This window comes from Fukomys damarensis, unplaced genomic scaffold (genome assembly GCF_012274545.1).
Source record: "Fukomys damarensis isolate Sample0158 unplaced genomic scaffold, DMR_v1.0_HiC HiC_scaffold_38, whole genome shotgun sequence".
NCBI classification, from domain to species: domain Eukaryota; kingdom Metazoa; phylum Chordata; class Mammalia; order Rodentia; family Bathyergidae; genus Fukomys; species Fukomys damarensis.
The window spans coordinates 52,309,807-52,328,254 of NW_022900950.1; the positions used below are offsets into that span (position 1 = coordinate 52,309,807).

General features: G+C 34.3%; 1 protein-coding gene across 5 annotated transcripts in view; it reads right to left on the minus strand.

Moving 5' to 3' along the window:
• The window catches only part of Lacc1 (laccase domain containing 1), a 178,326-nt gene extending 159,884 nt beyond the window's left edge, over nucleotides 1-18,442 (minus strand). For 3 of the 5 annotated variants that reach the window (XR_004515677.1, XM_033759901.1, XM_010637065.3), the window contains exons 1-6: nucleotides 18,207-18,442; nucleotides 16,744-17,334; nucleotides 15,927-16,105; nucleotides 14,133-14,298; nucleotides 11,852-12,077; nucleotides 10,627-10,787 (exon numbers count right to left, since the gene is read on the minus strand). Coding sequence is in view for 4 of the 5 variants with exons in the window: in XM_033759901.1 (XP_033615792.1) it covers nucleotides 10,628-10,787; nucleotides 11,852-12,077; nucleotides 14,133-14,298; nucleotides 15,927-16,105; nucleotides 16,744-17,284 (1,272 nt within the window). In the remaining variant the exon portion in view is untranslated. Of the gene's footprint in view, nucleotides 1-8,345; nucleotides 9,670-10,626; nucleotides 10,788-11,851; nucleotides 12,078-14,132; nucleotides 14,299-15,926; nucleotides 16,106-16,743; nucleotides 17,335-17,430; nucleotides 17,448-18,206 lie in introns of those variants that run through there. The other 2 variants (XM_010637064.3, XM_010637066.3) reach the window with 2 other exon arrangements.
• Nucleotides 18,443-18,448: the final 6 nt, after the last annotated feature.

The following is an 18,448-nucleotide window of genomic DNA, read 5'->3' on the forward strand; positions in this document are numbered from 1 at the left end:
GTTACACCTAGAGAGATTAATGGGTAATAGCTAATAGCAGACTTTCACAACTTTTCAATGTTTTTAAGTGCTTTTGTATAGAATTGTACAAAATAGTCTTTTTATTTTTTAAGATTATTTTTCCTATATTTTGTAAATTCATATTCAACAATGAGGATGATTAATAGCTTGTCTATTTTTAATTCTTCAATCAGTTTATTAAATGTTTTCCTCTTTTCTAGATCGTAAATTTCTGCCTTTTTCTCTATTCCTTTTCCTTGATTTTAGTTTTCTTTTATGTACTTTTATATTCTTTTGAATTGATTTTTTTTCCATTTTGTTGAAAAGGTAATTATTATAATGTTCAGAAGAATGCTTCAACTGTATCCTATGGTTATGTTTTTCATTATCATTATTTCCTAGGAAGCCTGCAGTTGCATTTGACTTTTTATTTTCAGCAACTTTGACAATAAAGCTGTTCATCTTCATCCTGTATAAGTCCATCTCCTCAGTGATTTGGCCACACCCAAAGGATTTTTGAGGGACTTCATGCTATCAACTTTTTTTCCCCCAGTACCAGGGTGATACTTGGAACCTTGCGTTTGTGAGGCAAGCAGCAGAACCACTTAGTAAATCCTGGGCCCCATGCCATGAACTTTTGTTGAAGATGTTACCTTTTTCTTGCATTATCTTGTTAGTCTCTTTGGTTTTCAGAAGGTAATTTTGAAGTGATGATTCAAAAGTGCTACTATGATCACTAACCTAGATTTCCCAGCAAATCATGTACTAAGATAACTAGTGAGAATTGTAGATATTTCAGAAGAGATTAGCTACAAAACTTTAGAACATGCTAAAATTGTAGAATCTGGATGTGCTTATAAGGCAAACAATTTTTGCAGATAGTTTTGTAACCCAGAGTAGCACCTTTTTAATGGTTATAGGGGGAAAGAAGCAATTTCTCTTTATCTTGTCCTTTTTTTTCCTTCACCAGTAGTGTGAACAGCCTACCATTTTAAGAACAAGTATAAGAATCACTTTATCACTAAGAGAGAAAAGCAGGCCTAAGAAGCTTAAAACTTAACAAAATGGAAAGTAAAGGATAGAATAATTTTAACAAATGAAATATAAATCATATAATGCTTCAATTATATCTTCAAAGCCCACAGCTTTGGCAGGGAGATGTAGAGTCGGGGAGAAAGAGATGACTCCTTAGATTTTCATATGAGAAGATATGAAATGGACCAAGGCCAAATTTCCTTCATGTACTTTAAACAGAAGCCTATGAGTTAAAATTTACACAAGGAGCATAGTATGACAAAAAAGGGGAGAGGGAGAAAAACCTCATTTTTCCTAGATTTGAAAAGCTTGAGATACAATTTTCCATGAAGCTGTAACAGAACATGACCTGAGATTTCTTTCCGACTATGTGGTCCTTGTCGAGGGAGCAAAGCTCAGGATGATGGCTTTGTACACTAATAGAAGACCCAGTTATGGAAAAAATTTGCTAAGAGGTAGCCCCTAAAAACCATGTAGCATCCCTAAAGCATCCTTTACCTTCAAAGATTAAAGCTTTAAATAGAGGAAGTTGGTGGGATTTTTCCTAAAGATCATTGTCAGAGTCTTGTACATTTCCTCTCCCTCTTCAAAAGAATCCTCCAGCTCCTGAAGCAGAGCTAGGTGCTAAAGGAAACTAAAGCTGATAATTTAAAGTTTTATTCAACTTAACATAACGGTTCCCAAATTTAGGGATTAAATATACCATGACGTGTCCCTTAATCTCCCTTGATTAAATTTAAAGAAAAGTAGCTGGGCTGGGTATCTTTCCAAAAGAATTAAAAGAATCATACCACAGTGATTATACACCCATGTTCACAGTGGCACAGTTTGTAATAGGTAAAACTTGGAAACAGCCCATTTGCCCATTAGTTGGAGACTGGATAAAGATGTGGTTTTGCTATAAAATGGAATACTACTTAGCCATAAAGAATGAGAAATTAGAGTCATTCGTAGGAAAATGGATGCATATTGAGGCCATACTCTTAATTGAAATAAGTGAGACACACATGTGTAAATTACCAAATAGTTCCTCTGGTGTGAAAAACTAAAAGTTTAAATTGTATAACTGTATACAAATTGTATAACTGATAATGTGAAATAGGAAGAAGAGGGCTAAAGGTGTAGGGGAAGTGGGAAGGGTATGGGAAAGGAAGTAAGGGACAAGAAAAAATATGAGAAAAGGAAAAAATGGAAACAAAAGTTTTTGTCAATAGGGGAGGGTGGAGGGGTGAAGGGAGGACAGGGGTATGGGGAAAAAATGAGAACCAAGATCTGTCATGTAAGGGTGCAAGATCCCAATGATAAATGTAACTGTACTGTATACTTAAAAAGTACCGAAAAACTCAATAAGATAAAAAATTTTAATTTTTAAAAAATTTAAAAACATGAAAAGCAGCTGTTTAACAGCTGGAGCTATCTGCAACAACAGAAAAAAGAGATGTCTATTTATGAGGAGTAGCCTGCACATTTGGAATTTGACTAGGACAAAAATATTGTCTCTTGTAGGCTAAAGGACTATAGCTAGGCTAGAAATGACTAAAAGAATAAAAAGAATCTGTGCAGCATATACCTTCAAAGCAAGAGCTGAGAAGAGACAGTAAATGGTCAGATGGAGAATGTCTGAACATGCATATGAAAGGGGGTAAGCTGAAGATGTCTCTCACGAACCCAACCTATCTCATCCTTCCCCATTACGAAAACCTTGGCATCAGTAGATGGAAAATATTGACATAGCAGGGAAGACAGAACTGACTATGCTTTGTCTAGTCCAAGCTGAGAAGGGGAAAATGTTTAAATTTATATCAGATTTGCCATGTTAATACTCCAAAATTTACCACCAGTTGGAAACAGTGGAATCTAATGATAAAGAAAGAAATATGACCAAATAAATTTCCCTCACAATTCTTTAAAGTACTTTAAATGTTATTAAATTCAATTAAATATTGTAAACACTTTACATCAAAATCATCCAGAAGTTTAAAAAACTAGATGCTTGTTCTATTCTATATTCAGATTGAATTGGCCTGGGGTGTAGGTTAGACAATAGGGTTTTTAAACCTTACCGGGTGATTCTATTGTGCAGCCAAGCTTTAGATATAGAGTCTGCCACTCCTCCAGAATATCTTTTACTATCAATTAACAGAAATTATTGAAAATATGGAATTTTCATGGAAAAGATCCACACTTTGATCTTTTTTCTGGTCATTATCAGAAGGATTTGATTAAATAGTTTATATTCATTTCATTAAAGACTTATGAATAAGTTCCAAGGATAGGGTATAGTATAAAACAAATGTTAAAATATATTATTACAAAAGTGGAATTAGTCTTGTAAAATATTGTCTTATAACATATGTGATTCATACATAAGGAAAGTATCTTAAAGCAGTATTTTAAGTATATACTGCCATATAAGTTGGAAATAAGGTTAAAGAGACACAGCTGGATATCTTAAAACAGGTTTTTATTATAAGCATTCTCTCCTTTGAGGGTCATATGTCACGAATTCAACCAAACATTGAAGATTTAAAAATACCTGAAAATTGACAAAACAGATACTCCAAAATAGTTTTTGTTTTCAGACCCTTTGTTAAATCATTGCTAGATTACAATTTTCCTTCTTCCCTTTTCCTTCCGCAGATGATTGCGATGTGATAATATTTTGTTACAAACTAAAAATATGATGAGTCACTCTGAAAAATGCTCACTCTGAAAGAGCATTTATTTATTAGTAAAGTAGTAAAGAGCTTAACATTTAAGAATCGGTTTGCAAAGGACCATAAAAAATAATGCTTAGAATGAATAATAATGAAACAAACAGCCAAAGAAAGTGTTCTGGAGGAAGTGACCTTCAGTCCAAGTCTCAGATGTGAGGTTAAAAATTCTTACACCTACAAAGCCAGCAATAGGTGGAAAGACAAGAAATAAGAGAAAACATGGCTGATAGTGAAGGTGATAGTGACAACTGCTATACACCCAATGACACAGAAAAGAAGCTGTTCATTCTTTTAGATATAGCAAAGTGTTCCTTATATATTAGTGGGAGACCTCAGAGCATTAACTGGGCTTTCACCCTGCCTGCTAGAACAAACACTACTGAGGCATGCTACTCATTTTACATACCACATTGACAATGGAATTTTGGTCAGATCTCCATGAGAAACTAGGGAGACATAAGTGCTGTATTCATTTGGTTAGATATTTACATTGTGTATGTCCTTGGTACCACTTTGCTGGTTTAGTAGAAAGCCTAAGAGAAGGTAATTTTCAAAAAGGTCTGAGTTCAAGTCAATCTTCGAATGCAAATTAACCTCTTTGGTCTGACCTCGCTTACTGGCACATTCTAGGAGGTAAAACAAAGTATAGAATGGCTGGAGAATGTGGTGTAGACTGGGAAATGGTGGAATTGAAGAAGTAGGCAGGGGAGATATCATGACAACATTTATAACCTTTGGTGAATGAATCTTCATCTTGCAAGAGGCAAGAAAGACACAATTTTGAGGGATGCAATATGACTGGATTTGCATTTTTAAAAATCAATGGCAGTACACAAAAGGATCCAGTATGACTAGATGGCTGGTGTAATCACACAGGTGAGAGCTAATAACTGTGGCAGTTGATGTAAGGATACAGAACAGATGGTAGACACACCAAGTCGGTAGTATGGGAAGGTAAGGGAGCTATTCAGAAACACTCCAGTGTTTCTGGCCAGGCAACTGCATTAATAATTTCTTTCTGTGAGATAACATCACAAGGGAATAGATTTTGGAGGGAAGATGATGATGAGTTAAATTGTATTTGAGAGGCCATATGATATAGCCAAGAAACAATTCTGTAGCCAAGTCTAGATATGCAATTAAAAGTAGAAAACTCAAAAAATGAAGCTATATTGTGACTTAGAATTAACGAATATGAAAATGAAGATGAGGGGGGATTAAGGCAATACACTCTTAAAAGCATTTGATTGAGGTAGATGAGATGAGATGTAAACTAAAGCAATGTATGATGGAAAATTTTAAGAATTAAGAAATGAATATTAAAAACTCTACTCTCACCATAAGCAAATTTATCTTCTACCAATGTTTCTCCTAAGAGTATTCATGGAGAGCAATTGGAAAAGAATGTATTTTGAACTATAAAGCCTGCTGGAAATTTTAATAATTTACTAAAATACAGAAGCTGGACATCCAAACTTTCTGAGATTCCAGTAAAACAAAAAGCCCTGTTCAAGACACAGAAGGGATATAGTCACCTCAGGCATTTGGCACAAGGAACAGGGAATGTGAGGTAAATATTTCTTTGTCTGCAAAGAAGCATCTAAGAGGAGTGTGAAAAGTTTGTGTCAATATTGTTGACATGTAATCATTGAGGGTTCAAACTGTGTTAATCCAAGAAAGGCTGTAGTGGCAGATTTTTTTTGAGTAAGCAATTACTTAGCATAGAACATTACACTGCTTACAGCAGCTGCCTCTTCCTTAAAAACCATAAATAAAATTTTAAAACACTGCCTATATGCACGTCCCAGGCCAGGTTTCCCATACACTCATCCAGTAAGCATACATCCCACACGTCCTATTCTTTACTGCACAATTTAAAATTTACGAAGAAATCTACACTCCACTGCATCCACTGTTTGTGCATGTGAATGTAAAGAGGCTCCTACACTTTTACACATTTGCTGTTAGCTATTTAGCACACACACATAAACTGATACATATCAACACACAGGTAACTGAGCAAAGTGCTGGACTTTTGTAACACTCAATTCACACATAAATCAATATAGGTACATAGTAAAACAAGTGAAAGCAAATTTTGAGTTTCAAAATGATATAACATGCATCATGGTCCTCTTCTACCTTCCAGTGTTTGAATCTGAGTATTGTTTTTGTTGTTTAACAGTAGAATCTTGAGTCTCCCCCCAAAATCTACCCACACAAAAACAGTTAGCGATCCTACACAAGATTGAGGTGGTTGAGGGTTCCTAAATGTTTCTATCTACTTGAACTACAACATATTGTTCCCAATTTTAAAATGTAGTCTCCCATTTTTGTGCACACACACACACAAAGTCCTCAAGGGTGTGCTAGTCACTCTACTATGGTGGGGCCCTGGCTCTGCCCACACTACTCTGTGGGTACACTCGGTCTCTGAGGGTAGGGAATATTATACCTAGGTATATCTCATTTGTACCAGCCTTCAGTGGAGGATGGCATCTCGCCAAACCATACAGAACCCTGCTCAGGTGATCACAGGATCAGAAGGGCAGGTCCTTGTGGGCCACCATCTAAGGGTATCATTCACCGCCATCTTTCTTTAATAGCCTATACCCAGAAGCCCTTACACCACTGGGAAATTCCTGACTTTGCCTCTCTGGTTGTGTAGGGCCAGCTCCAATCCCGTGGGGCACCTTGCCTGGTGCCATAGAAGCAGTTGGGTGTGGGTACACATTGGAGATGCTGCCCCTTCCTTTTGAATCTGATTTCCATTATGCAATTTCTCCCTCTAGCTCAAGGGAGGTCCAATACACAGGGAACTAAAATGATTTATCTTCGTTTTGAAAGTAATTGTTCAAGATCCACAGCTGATGTCTGCAAATTTAGATATAATATGTATAAAAAGTTGATTGTTAATGAAAACCAAATTTACACTGGCAAAAAAAACACTGGTTTGACCTTGTCAAGAAAAAGCAGTGTTACTTGTAGAAACACTGCCCCCTAGTGTTAAAATAATCTCATTTGTTTTGTAAAGCATGGTCACTATGCTTTTTTTAAAATAAATTTTATTTTTCCCATTTCCCCCAAGACTCCTCCTCTTCCTGTGTACAGAAGCTTTGTTTCCATCTTCCCCTTATATTTTAACTTTTTTCTTGTCCCTTCCTTCCTTTATGCTATTCTTAACAATTTAAAAAGACAAGAAGACCAAAGTCTTCTTATACGGTTTATTAAATTTTAGTTTGGTAAGTAGTATTCACATAGAAGTTGTGCCATGAACTCTCATTGAATTTACAAATTTAACTCCTTTTACTAGTAAAATGGCAACCAACATTACCTATGTGCAGTTAGTAGCAATGCTTAGATTAAAAACAAAACTTAATAGACATCATTAATGTTTTTCACCTTATAAGTCCACCATATCTATGCACAAATTATTGTTACAAAGATCTCTCAGAGACAATTAGATATAATTAGTGACTTAGTGTTCTGTTTCTCAGTTACTGAATCAATACTTCTCACTCAGTAATAACAGTAAGGAGACAACTTTTCATTGTCTAATTTGGCATAGGTAACCAAAAATCACAGGTAATAAATAATAATTTTATTTGGTTTGGAATATTAAAGTACGACTACTACTTGGTAAATTTACAACTTTATTTTATTTATTTAAATATTTTATTTATTTATTTATTTAAATTTCACACTGGGGTAGGAGATGCATAAAAGAATTAAACTAAATAAGGTACCTACCAACCTGTGGCAAACTCACAACACATAATACAGTATTGAAAATTCTGGTTTATCAATTGTCATTTTTCACTACATTAAACATTTTGAGGCCTATAAATGTACATTTTTTTAAACCTATGTCAGTACCTTAACAAATTTTTAAATGATGTATCAATGACACTAATATAAAGTTGAAAACAAAAATAAAATTTAGGTATCCTTAACTAAAATCTGAGAGATTTAAATCACAAAATGTGTTATAATCTTATCATAAATTATGTGATTTTGAACTTCACCTCTATGAGACTCAGTTTCTCATGTGAATAAAAGAGATGACACTACCTATGTATTTCATAGTGGCTATAAAGGTAAATGAGGCAATACACATTTAAACCCTTTGTAAATGCCAAGAAAATAATATTTGCTATTATACCATATATATTCAGGAATATAGGCACAACATAAAAAAACTTTTCAAGATACAATATAACAACTTACATTAAAATATCTATTTCCAAAATTAATTGTAGTTCAACACTTCTCTTTAGATGACTATACTTAAAACTATTAAATTAAATCCCTTTATTTTCTCTTCTCAAGTAAAAACTATCAAGTAAGAGTCAATATGTATATCTTCTACCTCAATGCTTTGAAAGCTCAGCTGCATTAATAAATTAACCCACTGGTTCCTTCTCAATTCTTGCTTTATATTTATCCGCGAAGATTTCTTTGAGTACCTCCCATACCTATTCTGGATTCTTCAGAATAACAATGCTCCTTTGTTTTCTTTCTTTCTTTCTTTCTTTCTTTCTTTCTTTCTTTCTTTCTTTCTTTCTTTCTTTCTTTCTTTCTTTCTTTCTGTCTTCCTTCCTTCCTTCCTTCCTTCCCTCCTTCCTTTCTTTCTTTTTCTTTGCCACTTTAGCTTCTTGCTTTTCCAATGAAGGTGTTATATGAGGCTACATCCTTGGGACTCCTTTTGGAACAAGTATCCTAATTTTTGCCTAGATGACCCAAAATTCTCCAATAGACTCAGGCATCATCTCTACTTAGCTGACTTCCAAATCTATGTCTTTTTCCCAGCCTCCTCCTAAATTTCAGGTCTATATTTTTAATTGTTGACCAATAATTTTCATCTATATGTGCTTAATTCTATGATAAGGTGAAACTCATTATCCTTTTCCCATGTCTGAAACCCCCTCCCTCCCTTTGTTGGTACTCTCGGTAGTTACCTAAGCAGAAAAGTTGGAATTATCAATGACTTGCCTACTCTTCCTCACCTCTTAATTCTATTACCTACTGATTCCATGTCTCTCTGATATCTCTCTAATCCATTCACTCTTTGTTGTAATTCTACTGCTTTATTGAGACTTCATCATTTCTTTTTTGAAATATTTTTACCAGCTTTTTATTTAATCTCTCTGGTTCAGTTTCTCACAATACAAATTCATCATATTGTATAGGATAACAAGGAAATAAAAACTCTCCTCTGCTTTTTATGCCTACTACTTGCCAGGAAAATAAACTCGAAATTTTTAACATGGCATTATGAGACTCCTACCAATTTATTTCTAATTTGTTTGTTCCGTCCTTATTCTGCTCACAGTGTTCTGTCTCTAGGACATTGTATAAATTTCCAGAGTTTCATTCTCTGGTTCATGATGTTTCCTCACTGCTATGGTTGTTCCTCACTTGTTAAAAGCCTATACACACTTTGGGTCCACATGTCATTTTTGCTGTAATACCTTCTCTATCCTGACTTTTGGGTAAAATTAACTCTTCTTCTTTCTGTACTCTTCTACTGCTATTAAAGTTAAATTTTAGTTGTAAGGTTTATCACTTTCAGTGCATTGTACTCAAAGGGAAAAAGTCTAAGTCATTTCAGTTAACTTATGTTTAACATAATACCTGAAAAGTAGAAAATATCCAATAAATATCCAACAAACCTATTCCTCATTTATGTAATAAGGAGAACAATATTTTAGAACCATCTTCATATATAAAAGTCATATTAATTTTTAGTCAGTTATCATTTAAATTAAAAATCATTTGGATTTGGTAATAATAATGAAAATACACCCTACAAATGAAGTGTCCATTGTAATCCTCTATGCTTTACAATCAATTAATTTTTCTCTTGCCATCAATTTGGAAGAAGGAAGAAAAGTTATGTAAAAATCCAGTCAAGTATCTGTAAAATACACATAAATAAAATATGAGGCTTTTACTAGTAAAATTAGTATATCATAGTAAAAATCATAAAATTTATTCAATGTTTGTATTAAAGAGCTAAAGACATTATAAAAGATAACAATAATAATTCACTTAAAAATAACCTTAGAGAAAATTGCACATGTAGTACTAAATTAGGGTAGTACTAAATCACTATCATGGTAACTCTTAAGAAACCACCTGTAATAAATGCTATTTTATTATGAAATTATGCTGAACCTTGCTTTCTGATAGTAGAAGAGGCATTGGCAAACCATATCCGGCAGGCCGAATGTGATCCCTCTCCTGGTTTTCTATAAGAAGGAGTTTAACTGGCACAAAGACATACCATTCATTTCAGCATTGTCTGTGTCTACAATAGAACACTTGAGTAGCTGAATAGGTATTATATGCCTCATAAAGCATATTTACTATACAGTTCTTTAAAAAAAATTTGGTCAACTATAGATAGAAGTTAGAAATATAGCTGAAACTAAGCCAGTTTGCCTATTTATGGATTTATTTTCCTAGAATTTAAAATCTTTATGTAAAAAAATTCTGCTCAAAAATTCAAAAAATAAAAGATATAAAGATATTATGATAGAAAATGTACACATTCAAGTACACAGTAAAGACAAAAGACATATTTTTATACTTTTAACATAAGCCTACCTATGCTTAACTAGAAAAGTGAGTGGTTGGTTATTCTTTACATAATAGAGTATGTTAAATAAAAATGAACTTTTTGGTCACTATTGTGTTACTAAAAAAGTGGAAACTTTACTCTTCTTGTAAGAATAAAAAAGTAAATTAAATATTAATTTTAAAATGAGAAGGAAAGCCTGAAAGAGGAATAAGAAGTGAAGGAGAGAGATGGGATGTGGGACAGAGACTGGAGAAAAGACAGGCTGAAAAGAGGAGGAATAACCTACTATACCTCATTCTCTAATTGATATGAAGCCAATCTGTGTACCAAAGTTAAGGCCATCACGGACGTTGGAGAAAAACTTTTCAGGATGGCAGGATGTACAGAGGTTGAGATCTTGGTTCTGGTCCTGAATATTCTGTGAAAGAATTCCTCCTTGTTCTAGAAGAATCCTTAAAGATTTTTCAAAGGATAGCAAGAGTTCATTTTACCAATAGCCAAAGAAACATAAAAAACATAAAAGATATTGCTGCAAAAGAGTTCCAGGAAAGATCTACTTGGGATAATGTAAATTATTTTCACTCACATAACATGGACCAATCAGGAAACAGCAGCTTTTATCATCATTTGCCACCTAAGTTCACATAGAACTGTACAATATTGTACTTCCATATTGTCCTGAAGACATGAGTGGAGTACAAAATTCTATAATCAAAATTAAGTGCTTTTTTAAGGAAAACTTTTCAAGTTACTAGAGTATTTGTGCACAAGATTCATCTGTTTCAGACTCAGTACTTTTCAGTAATTTAATCCTTTTATCTTCTCTCCACCTATGAACCAGATCTTTCTTTTTCATAGAAAATCTGCTTCTCCATTTTATGATATAAAATGACTAAAAATTAGTGATAATTCTAGCACTCGTACTTAAGAATCAATTTTAATCCTATTTCTGTAAATAAGGCAGAATCTGAGCAAAGTTTTCCTGACCAGAATACAAATACAATTCAATCAGATGTCAATTTCACTTTCTCCAAGTGACAAATAATTTTCAGCAGATACTAAAATCAAAATTTCATAGATTCAAAATGTTGGAGACCACATAAAATTTGAAAGTGGCTATTTATACTATCTAAAATTTTTGCTAAGCAATATGCCTCTGTAGGGAATAAAAGTATTTTGAAAATATCAGCTTCTTGATAGTTCATTACATTCAAGATAATTTATCTGAAGAATGATTATAAAGTATATGCACCTTTTTACAGTTTAAGTAGGCTTCTTTAAAAGCCAAATGTTTTATATCATTAAGCCAAATGTTTTATAACATTAAGAGATAACAGACAAGAAATTTTCTGTAATGCAAATTTAAATAATAGATTTTGTATTTAAAATGGTTTTGTATGTTAGCTAGTACCTGCTACCTGAACTGTTAGAGAACAACTGTTCTCTAAAATAATTTCCATTTCAGAATTAATAAGCGATAATCAAACTTGCAGTTCCAGAATGAAATTACACATACCTGGTGGCTTTTCGGATGTCAATATAGGGATTTGGTGAGTCAAAGAGTCGTACACATGCTGGATGAAGATTATGAAATGTATTTGCTAATTCTCTGGGAAGAGTAAAACAGCAAGGTCCTACTGAAGGTCCTAGTACAACAATAATGTCTTCCAAACTACAGCCATATTCTGATATCATAGCCTTCACTGTAGCCATAGCAACACCTAACAATGTACCTCTCCAACCTATCATAAAGAAAAACACGTAAGTTAAAACAAAATTTCAAGTGAATCTACCTCTAAATTAAAAAATGAACAGATTCAGTTTGTGCATTTTTCAAAATCCAGATGTAGTAAATTAATCAGAAAATTAATCACAGTGTAATAATGATTTTAAAATAAGATTGTACTCTAAAGTCCCTGACATAGACATTTAATGGGAGTTTCACTCAACTTCCTTTTTAAAATGTTCAGTTATGTGTAGTTTTCACTGAGAAAAAACCTTTTTAAATTTCTCCTCTTTTTTATTTGTATTGTGCAAAAGCAAACCCATAAAATATACCATTTTAACAACTTTAATGCATTGTTTTTATACCATTGCATAATCAATTTCCAGGACTTTATCTTGCAAATCTGAACCTATACCCATTAAACAATAACTCAGTTCTCTCTTCTCTTAGCTCCTGGTCACCACAATTTTTCTTCTTCTTTCCAATAATTTGAATATTTTAGATATTTCATATACATGGCATCATATATTATTTATCTTCTTGTGACAGGCTTATTTCTTTTGTACTCAAGGTTAATCCATGTTATAGCATGTGTCAGAATTTCCTAACTTTCTAAGGCTGAATAATAATCACACTGTATATGTAACATACAATTTAGATTTTATCAATCTATTTATATTTGTCATTGGACATTTAGGTTGCTTCTGAGTACTATAAAAAATGCTGCTATAAACACGGATGCACAAACATCTCTTCTTGATTCTACTTTCAGTTCTTTTCCATATATATCCAAAAGTAGAATTGCTGCATTATATGGTAGTTATTTTTACATTTTTTAAGAATCATCATAATATTTTTTATCATCAGAATTTTTATTGTATTTTATGTTTTTAAAATTTTTAAAAAGAAAAATGATTACTTATACCACACTGTTTTATATGGTGGCTATACCATTTTACATTCTCAACAATGGAGCAATAAGGTTCACATTTCTCAAAACTTAATACTTATTTTCTGGATTTTTGTTTTGTTTTGTTTTGCCTTAATTTCAGCTATCCCAGTAAGATGAGATTGTAGTGTTGATTTGCATTTCTCTAAATACACATTATATGAATAACTTTTCATGCACTTGTTAGCCATTTACATATTATCTTTGGAAAAGTATATATTCCTTTGACCATTTTTTAATCCAGTTTTCTTTCCTGTTAAGTGTAGGAGTATCTTATTCTGGATATTAACCCTTTATCAAATATTTGCTCTGCAAATATGTTCTTCTGTAAGCTGCCTTTCCACTCTATAAATTACATCCTTTTGTGTACATTTTAACACTGATGATACCCAATTTATCTATTTTTACATTTGTTGCTTATGCTTTGACTATCTAAGAAACCAACTAATCCAAAGTCATAAAAATTTACACCAATAATTTTCCCTAAGAGTTTCATAGTTTCAGCTCTTACACTTATATATTTTATCTATTTTTACTTAATTTTTAAATATGATATAAGATAAGGGTCCAACATAATTCTTTTGTATGTGGATATCAAATTTTCCAAGTACTATTTGTGAAGATACTGTCCTTTTCCTAGAAGTTATTTTGCATGTTTGTTAAAAGTCATTTGACAACATTCAAGGGTTTCTTTTTGGACTTTATTCTACTCCACTGATTTATATGTGTCTTTATACCAGTACCATACTATTTTGATTGACATTATTGTGAAATAAGTTTTAAAAACAGGAAGTTTTTTTAAAAGACATCTGACTTTGTTCTTCTTTCTCAAGGCTGTTATGAGTATTCAGAACCTTTTACAATTCTTTGCTTAGAAACACTGGCACTTAGCCAAAACCCTGCCTGGTTAGGAATCTACCTATGTACCACTGCTTTTGGGAATTAAACTCTGATTCATATAACTTGACTTAATCTTTTTTGTCCACTCTTATAAGAGTATGCCCCACCTCTATCATTATGCTTACACAAAGCAATTCTTTTAATTGTCATGCCCACGCCCCAAAATTGTAACTTTTCTTGTGTACAAGATGGGTACAGTCCTTAATGCTTACTAATACTTACCAGAGTGAGCAACCGCACATGCTTTTTTCATGGGATCTGCAAAAACTATAGGTATACAATCAGCACCAAGAGCTGCTATTGTGACTCCTCTTTGATTGGTGATTATTCCATCATAAAATTCAGGCTCCTTTTCCCCCATGCTCCAGATTTTACTGGCATGATCAGTCTAATACCAAAAATATGTGACAAACATGCTTTGAAAATGAGATTTCTCAGAACTTTACTGAAAGTACTCATTTCAGTACAAAATTATATAATTAGTGTAAGACTGCTAGAATCCAATAAATATACCACTTCTACATATAGTAAAATGCCATATGCAATATCTCTTATACAATTCACTCAAAGAAAAGCAGACTTAGAGTTTCAATATAAATCATGAATAATGGAGGAGGTCCCACTTGTAGCATTTTCCTCAAAATGTAAATTGACTTATAAAAAATTAAATGATCAACTCAATAATAATTTTACTTCCCCAGATTCAAGTAAAAGGTATAATCAGAAACCAGATATACTCCTAAGTGAAATAAATAAGTCACACATGTATAAATACTGCATAGTTTCTCTGGTGTGAAAAACTATAATAGTACATAAGATCCTAATGAGATAATTGACAATGTGAAATAGGAAGAAAAGGGCTAAAGGTGTAGGGAAAGTGAGAAGGGTAGGGGAAAGGGAATAAAGAGGGAGTGAGGAGGGCAGGGACAAGGGGAAAAATGAGAACCAAGACCTGTCTGTAAAGATATACAATCCCAATAATGAATGTAACTGGTACTCTATACCTAAAATGTACCAATAAACTCAATTTAAAAAAAAGAAACGAGTAAAAGTTTAAAGTTTAAGAATACAGTAAAAACACACATTGCTATTAATCTCCCTCAAAATATACCCTCACTTCAAACATCCCATTGTTCTTGCCACTTTCAAAAGTAGTTCTGGAAAATCTTTTTTCTTGAGTGTCTTTAGTTGTGCTGTCACAGGTGACTCATTGTCCTGAACTGACTAAAATCACTTACCTTTCATGGTCATTCTGACTTTGGGGAAAAGCCAGAAGTCACACAGTACCAGATCCAGTGAATAAGGTGAATGACAACACACCATGTTTTTCTTTTTTTTTTCTTTTTTTTTTTTTTTTGAGACAGGGTCTCACTGTGTAGTTGAGACTGACCTGGAACTCACTATGTAGCCCAGGCTGGTCTCGAACTCACAGCGATCCTCCTGCCTCAACCTCCAGTGCTGGGATTACAGGCGTGTGCCACCACGCCCAGCACACCATAATGTTTTTACAAGTCTGCCTTTCCACTGGGTAGGACTTGGTAGCAGCATCCACCAAATTTTTCATCACACCTCATAAACACATTCAGGAAAAAGCAAGGGGGAGGAGTCTGAGAGGGACTAATAACAATGTGTCCTTTACTGTAGTAAATTTTTTTAATTTAAACATTCATTCAAAATACATTTCAATCACATCCCACAAAGCTAGAATTCTGTAAGACACAAAACATTATCCCATCCTTTAGTTCTCCCTAGTGTTAATTTAGAAAATTATGGCCTTTCTCATGCAAATTTCAGGAACCTAGGAACAATATACTCCCTGAGAATTAACCATACTTTTAGAACTGGAGCTCCAGGTGAAATATGTATTGTAAAACTGATCTTTAGGCTGTGATGTACAAATCTAAGAAAAACAATTACAGAATTATCCGAAAATGTTTAATGAAACATCAGAAGCAAGAGTACCAGCTGAGACAAAAATATACTTTAGGTCTTCCAAAATATGAAACACAATTTTACCTTTACTCGGTAAAACTTCTCGGCATTAAATCCTGCAGTATTTGACAACCTACGAAGATTTTCTTTAACAACTGCCTTAGGATCTCTCCGTTTGGAACTACTGAAGAGATTAAGTGAGCTAAGAGTTGGTATATAAGATATTCCACCTGTTCTTGTAGTAAATCCATGTATGAAAATGTCTGTTGAGGAGAGGTAGTAAAGATTAAAATGTTCTACAAAATACTATAAAGCATTACAAAAGCCAGTCTCTCCAAGTAGACCTTCCCTGATCATTTCACCCAGTGCTTATTCAGCTTCTAATTCTGACAGCACTTTATTCCATATATTATTACATAGTGCTGTTTGTATATTTTACCTTCCAAGGTTATATATTATTGCTGTTCAAAGGGTATATTCTATATCTGTCTTTGTTATACCCAGTGGAATATAGCCACAATACATACTATTTAATCAAGAAAGAAGACTTTTACATAATTTCACTCTGCTGTGAAAGTGTCAATGAGTTTAGGTTTCAGAATTTTCAAATAGAAGATTGTCAGGGTGAGAAACCTCACTTTCAAGGAGAATAGGGGGATTTGTCTGAAAGCTGAATTTGCATGAAGCAAATTATTTATTTAAAGTACCTTTGAAGGCATTATCCCTTGACACCCCTGACTCACAAAGGCATCCATGACAACTAGATAGTACAAATGATGCTAAAAAAATAATAATAATAAATTAAGAGTTTGCAAAAGATGGAAGAAAGGAGATGATCAAGCTCTGAAGAAAGGCTGGATTTTCATGTACACAGTAAAAACACAGATGGTGCTGAATATACCTGGGATCAAAGGAGATGTAATAATAGTTAATTTTCCATTCAGAGCTGGCAGGCTTCTCAAATATGTTTCTATTTCATCCTGTATTTTTTCTAGTTCAGGAGATGTGATCATGTTTATTTCAGTGGACTGCTCCGAAAGGCCATCCTTCACCTGTAAATCTTCAAACTCAAAATTGTATACCTCAGTGAAGAGTTGATCAATAAAAGCCTTCATTAATGCTTTCCTGTGTACTGGTACAATCACCTTAACGCTGCTCAAATTTTTTTCATCAATTTTTTGCTTAATAGTATACAAAGAAGCAGCCATGCTTGGATTATTAACAATCTCAAATTCACTGAAAAATGCTGATAATTCATTGCTTGTCTCCAGTTTACAATTATGTTCACCATCCCATTTGCTGAAGTTATTGCAACATATTATGAAAAGGAACTTGGCCTTGCCATATCGGACAGTATTCAGTGTCTTCAGTAATGTCTGATGGCAGTTTTCCCGAGAGTTCAATTCCAAACCGAACAGATCAACCAAAACTGCTTCTGCCATCCTCCAATATCATACAAAATTCTTCAAAGAATACTTCTATGCCAGATAATCTGCAAACAAAAATAACCATAAGGAAGAATTCAAAATCATCAATCCTACAACAGAAATTTGTGGTGGATGAAAAAAACAAAAGTAATTTTACTGACTGGGATTTGTCTCAGTGGTTCCACGACTTGCCTCACAAACACAAGAGCCTGAGTTCAATCCCTGGTACCAAAAAAAAAAAAAAAAAGTAACCAAAATAGACTAGCTTTTCTGAAAGGATTCTGATCTTACTATTTGTCATCAGAGACACATGACAATTAAAACCATCCTTTATTTTGTGAAAGTGTATGTATATCTTGCTTTGTTTTCTTTATATAACAAATTTTAAGTAGGAAATTACTTGCCTTCGGATAAAGCTCATTTTTTAATTATATCCTGTCAATCCATATGACATGTTAGTCCCAACATGATTATATTAGGTCACATCCATTCAGATGAAATAGGGTTCAAACTCACCAGGTTAAACCGAGCTGAACCTGAAAGTCACATTTTTATGGAGAGAAAAGTTGAGATGGATAATAGATTTCCTCTCAGAATTTTCACAGCGCTCCACACTTGGCCACGATGACAAAAGTGACTTCAACTTTGGGCCAGAGGGCTTTCATTCCTACCTACTTTTTCATCGGTTGTGCAGATTTTCTCACCTTCCGCCCCATCTCTCACGCCAGGGCACGGGTCTCTGCGTCCTGCCACCTCTCCTACCGCTTCCCAAGGACTGGGTCCCGCTGAAATGTATTCATTTCGCCGGTTGACCGTGACAGGGTGACCACCCTCCCTCCCCCACTACACATCGCCAATTTCCACACAAGCCTCCTCGCGGGGTCCTGAGCTTCCAGGTGAGGGTCTGCACCTGAGCGCACCTACACGGCCCACTCACCGCCCGGGAGACTTGGACCTTCGGAGAGCCGGCGCCACCGGCAGAGCTCCTCCTCTCGCTTCACACAGGGCTGCACACCGGGTCTGCAACGAGCTCTGTGAGCCTTTGCGGCGTCCCAGCCCCTGCCTTGCGCTTCAGCGAAAACGGGAAGCGGCAGGCGTGTCACCTGGAGGAGTCTCCCCCCGGATCGCGGCCGCCAGAGTCCCTCTGCTCTCAGCTGGAGGCTGCCTTGGGACGCCAGG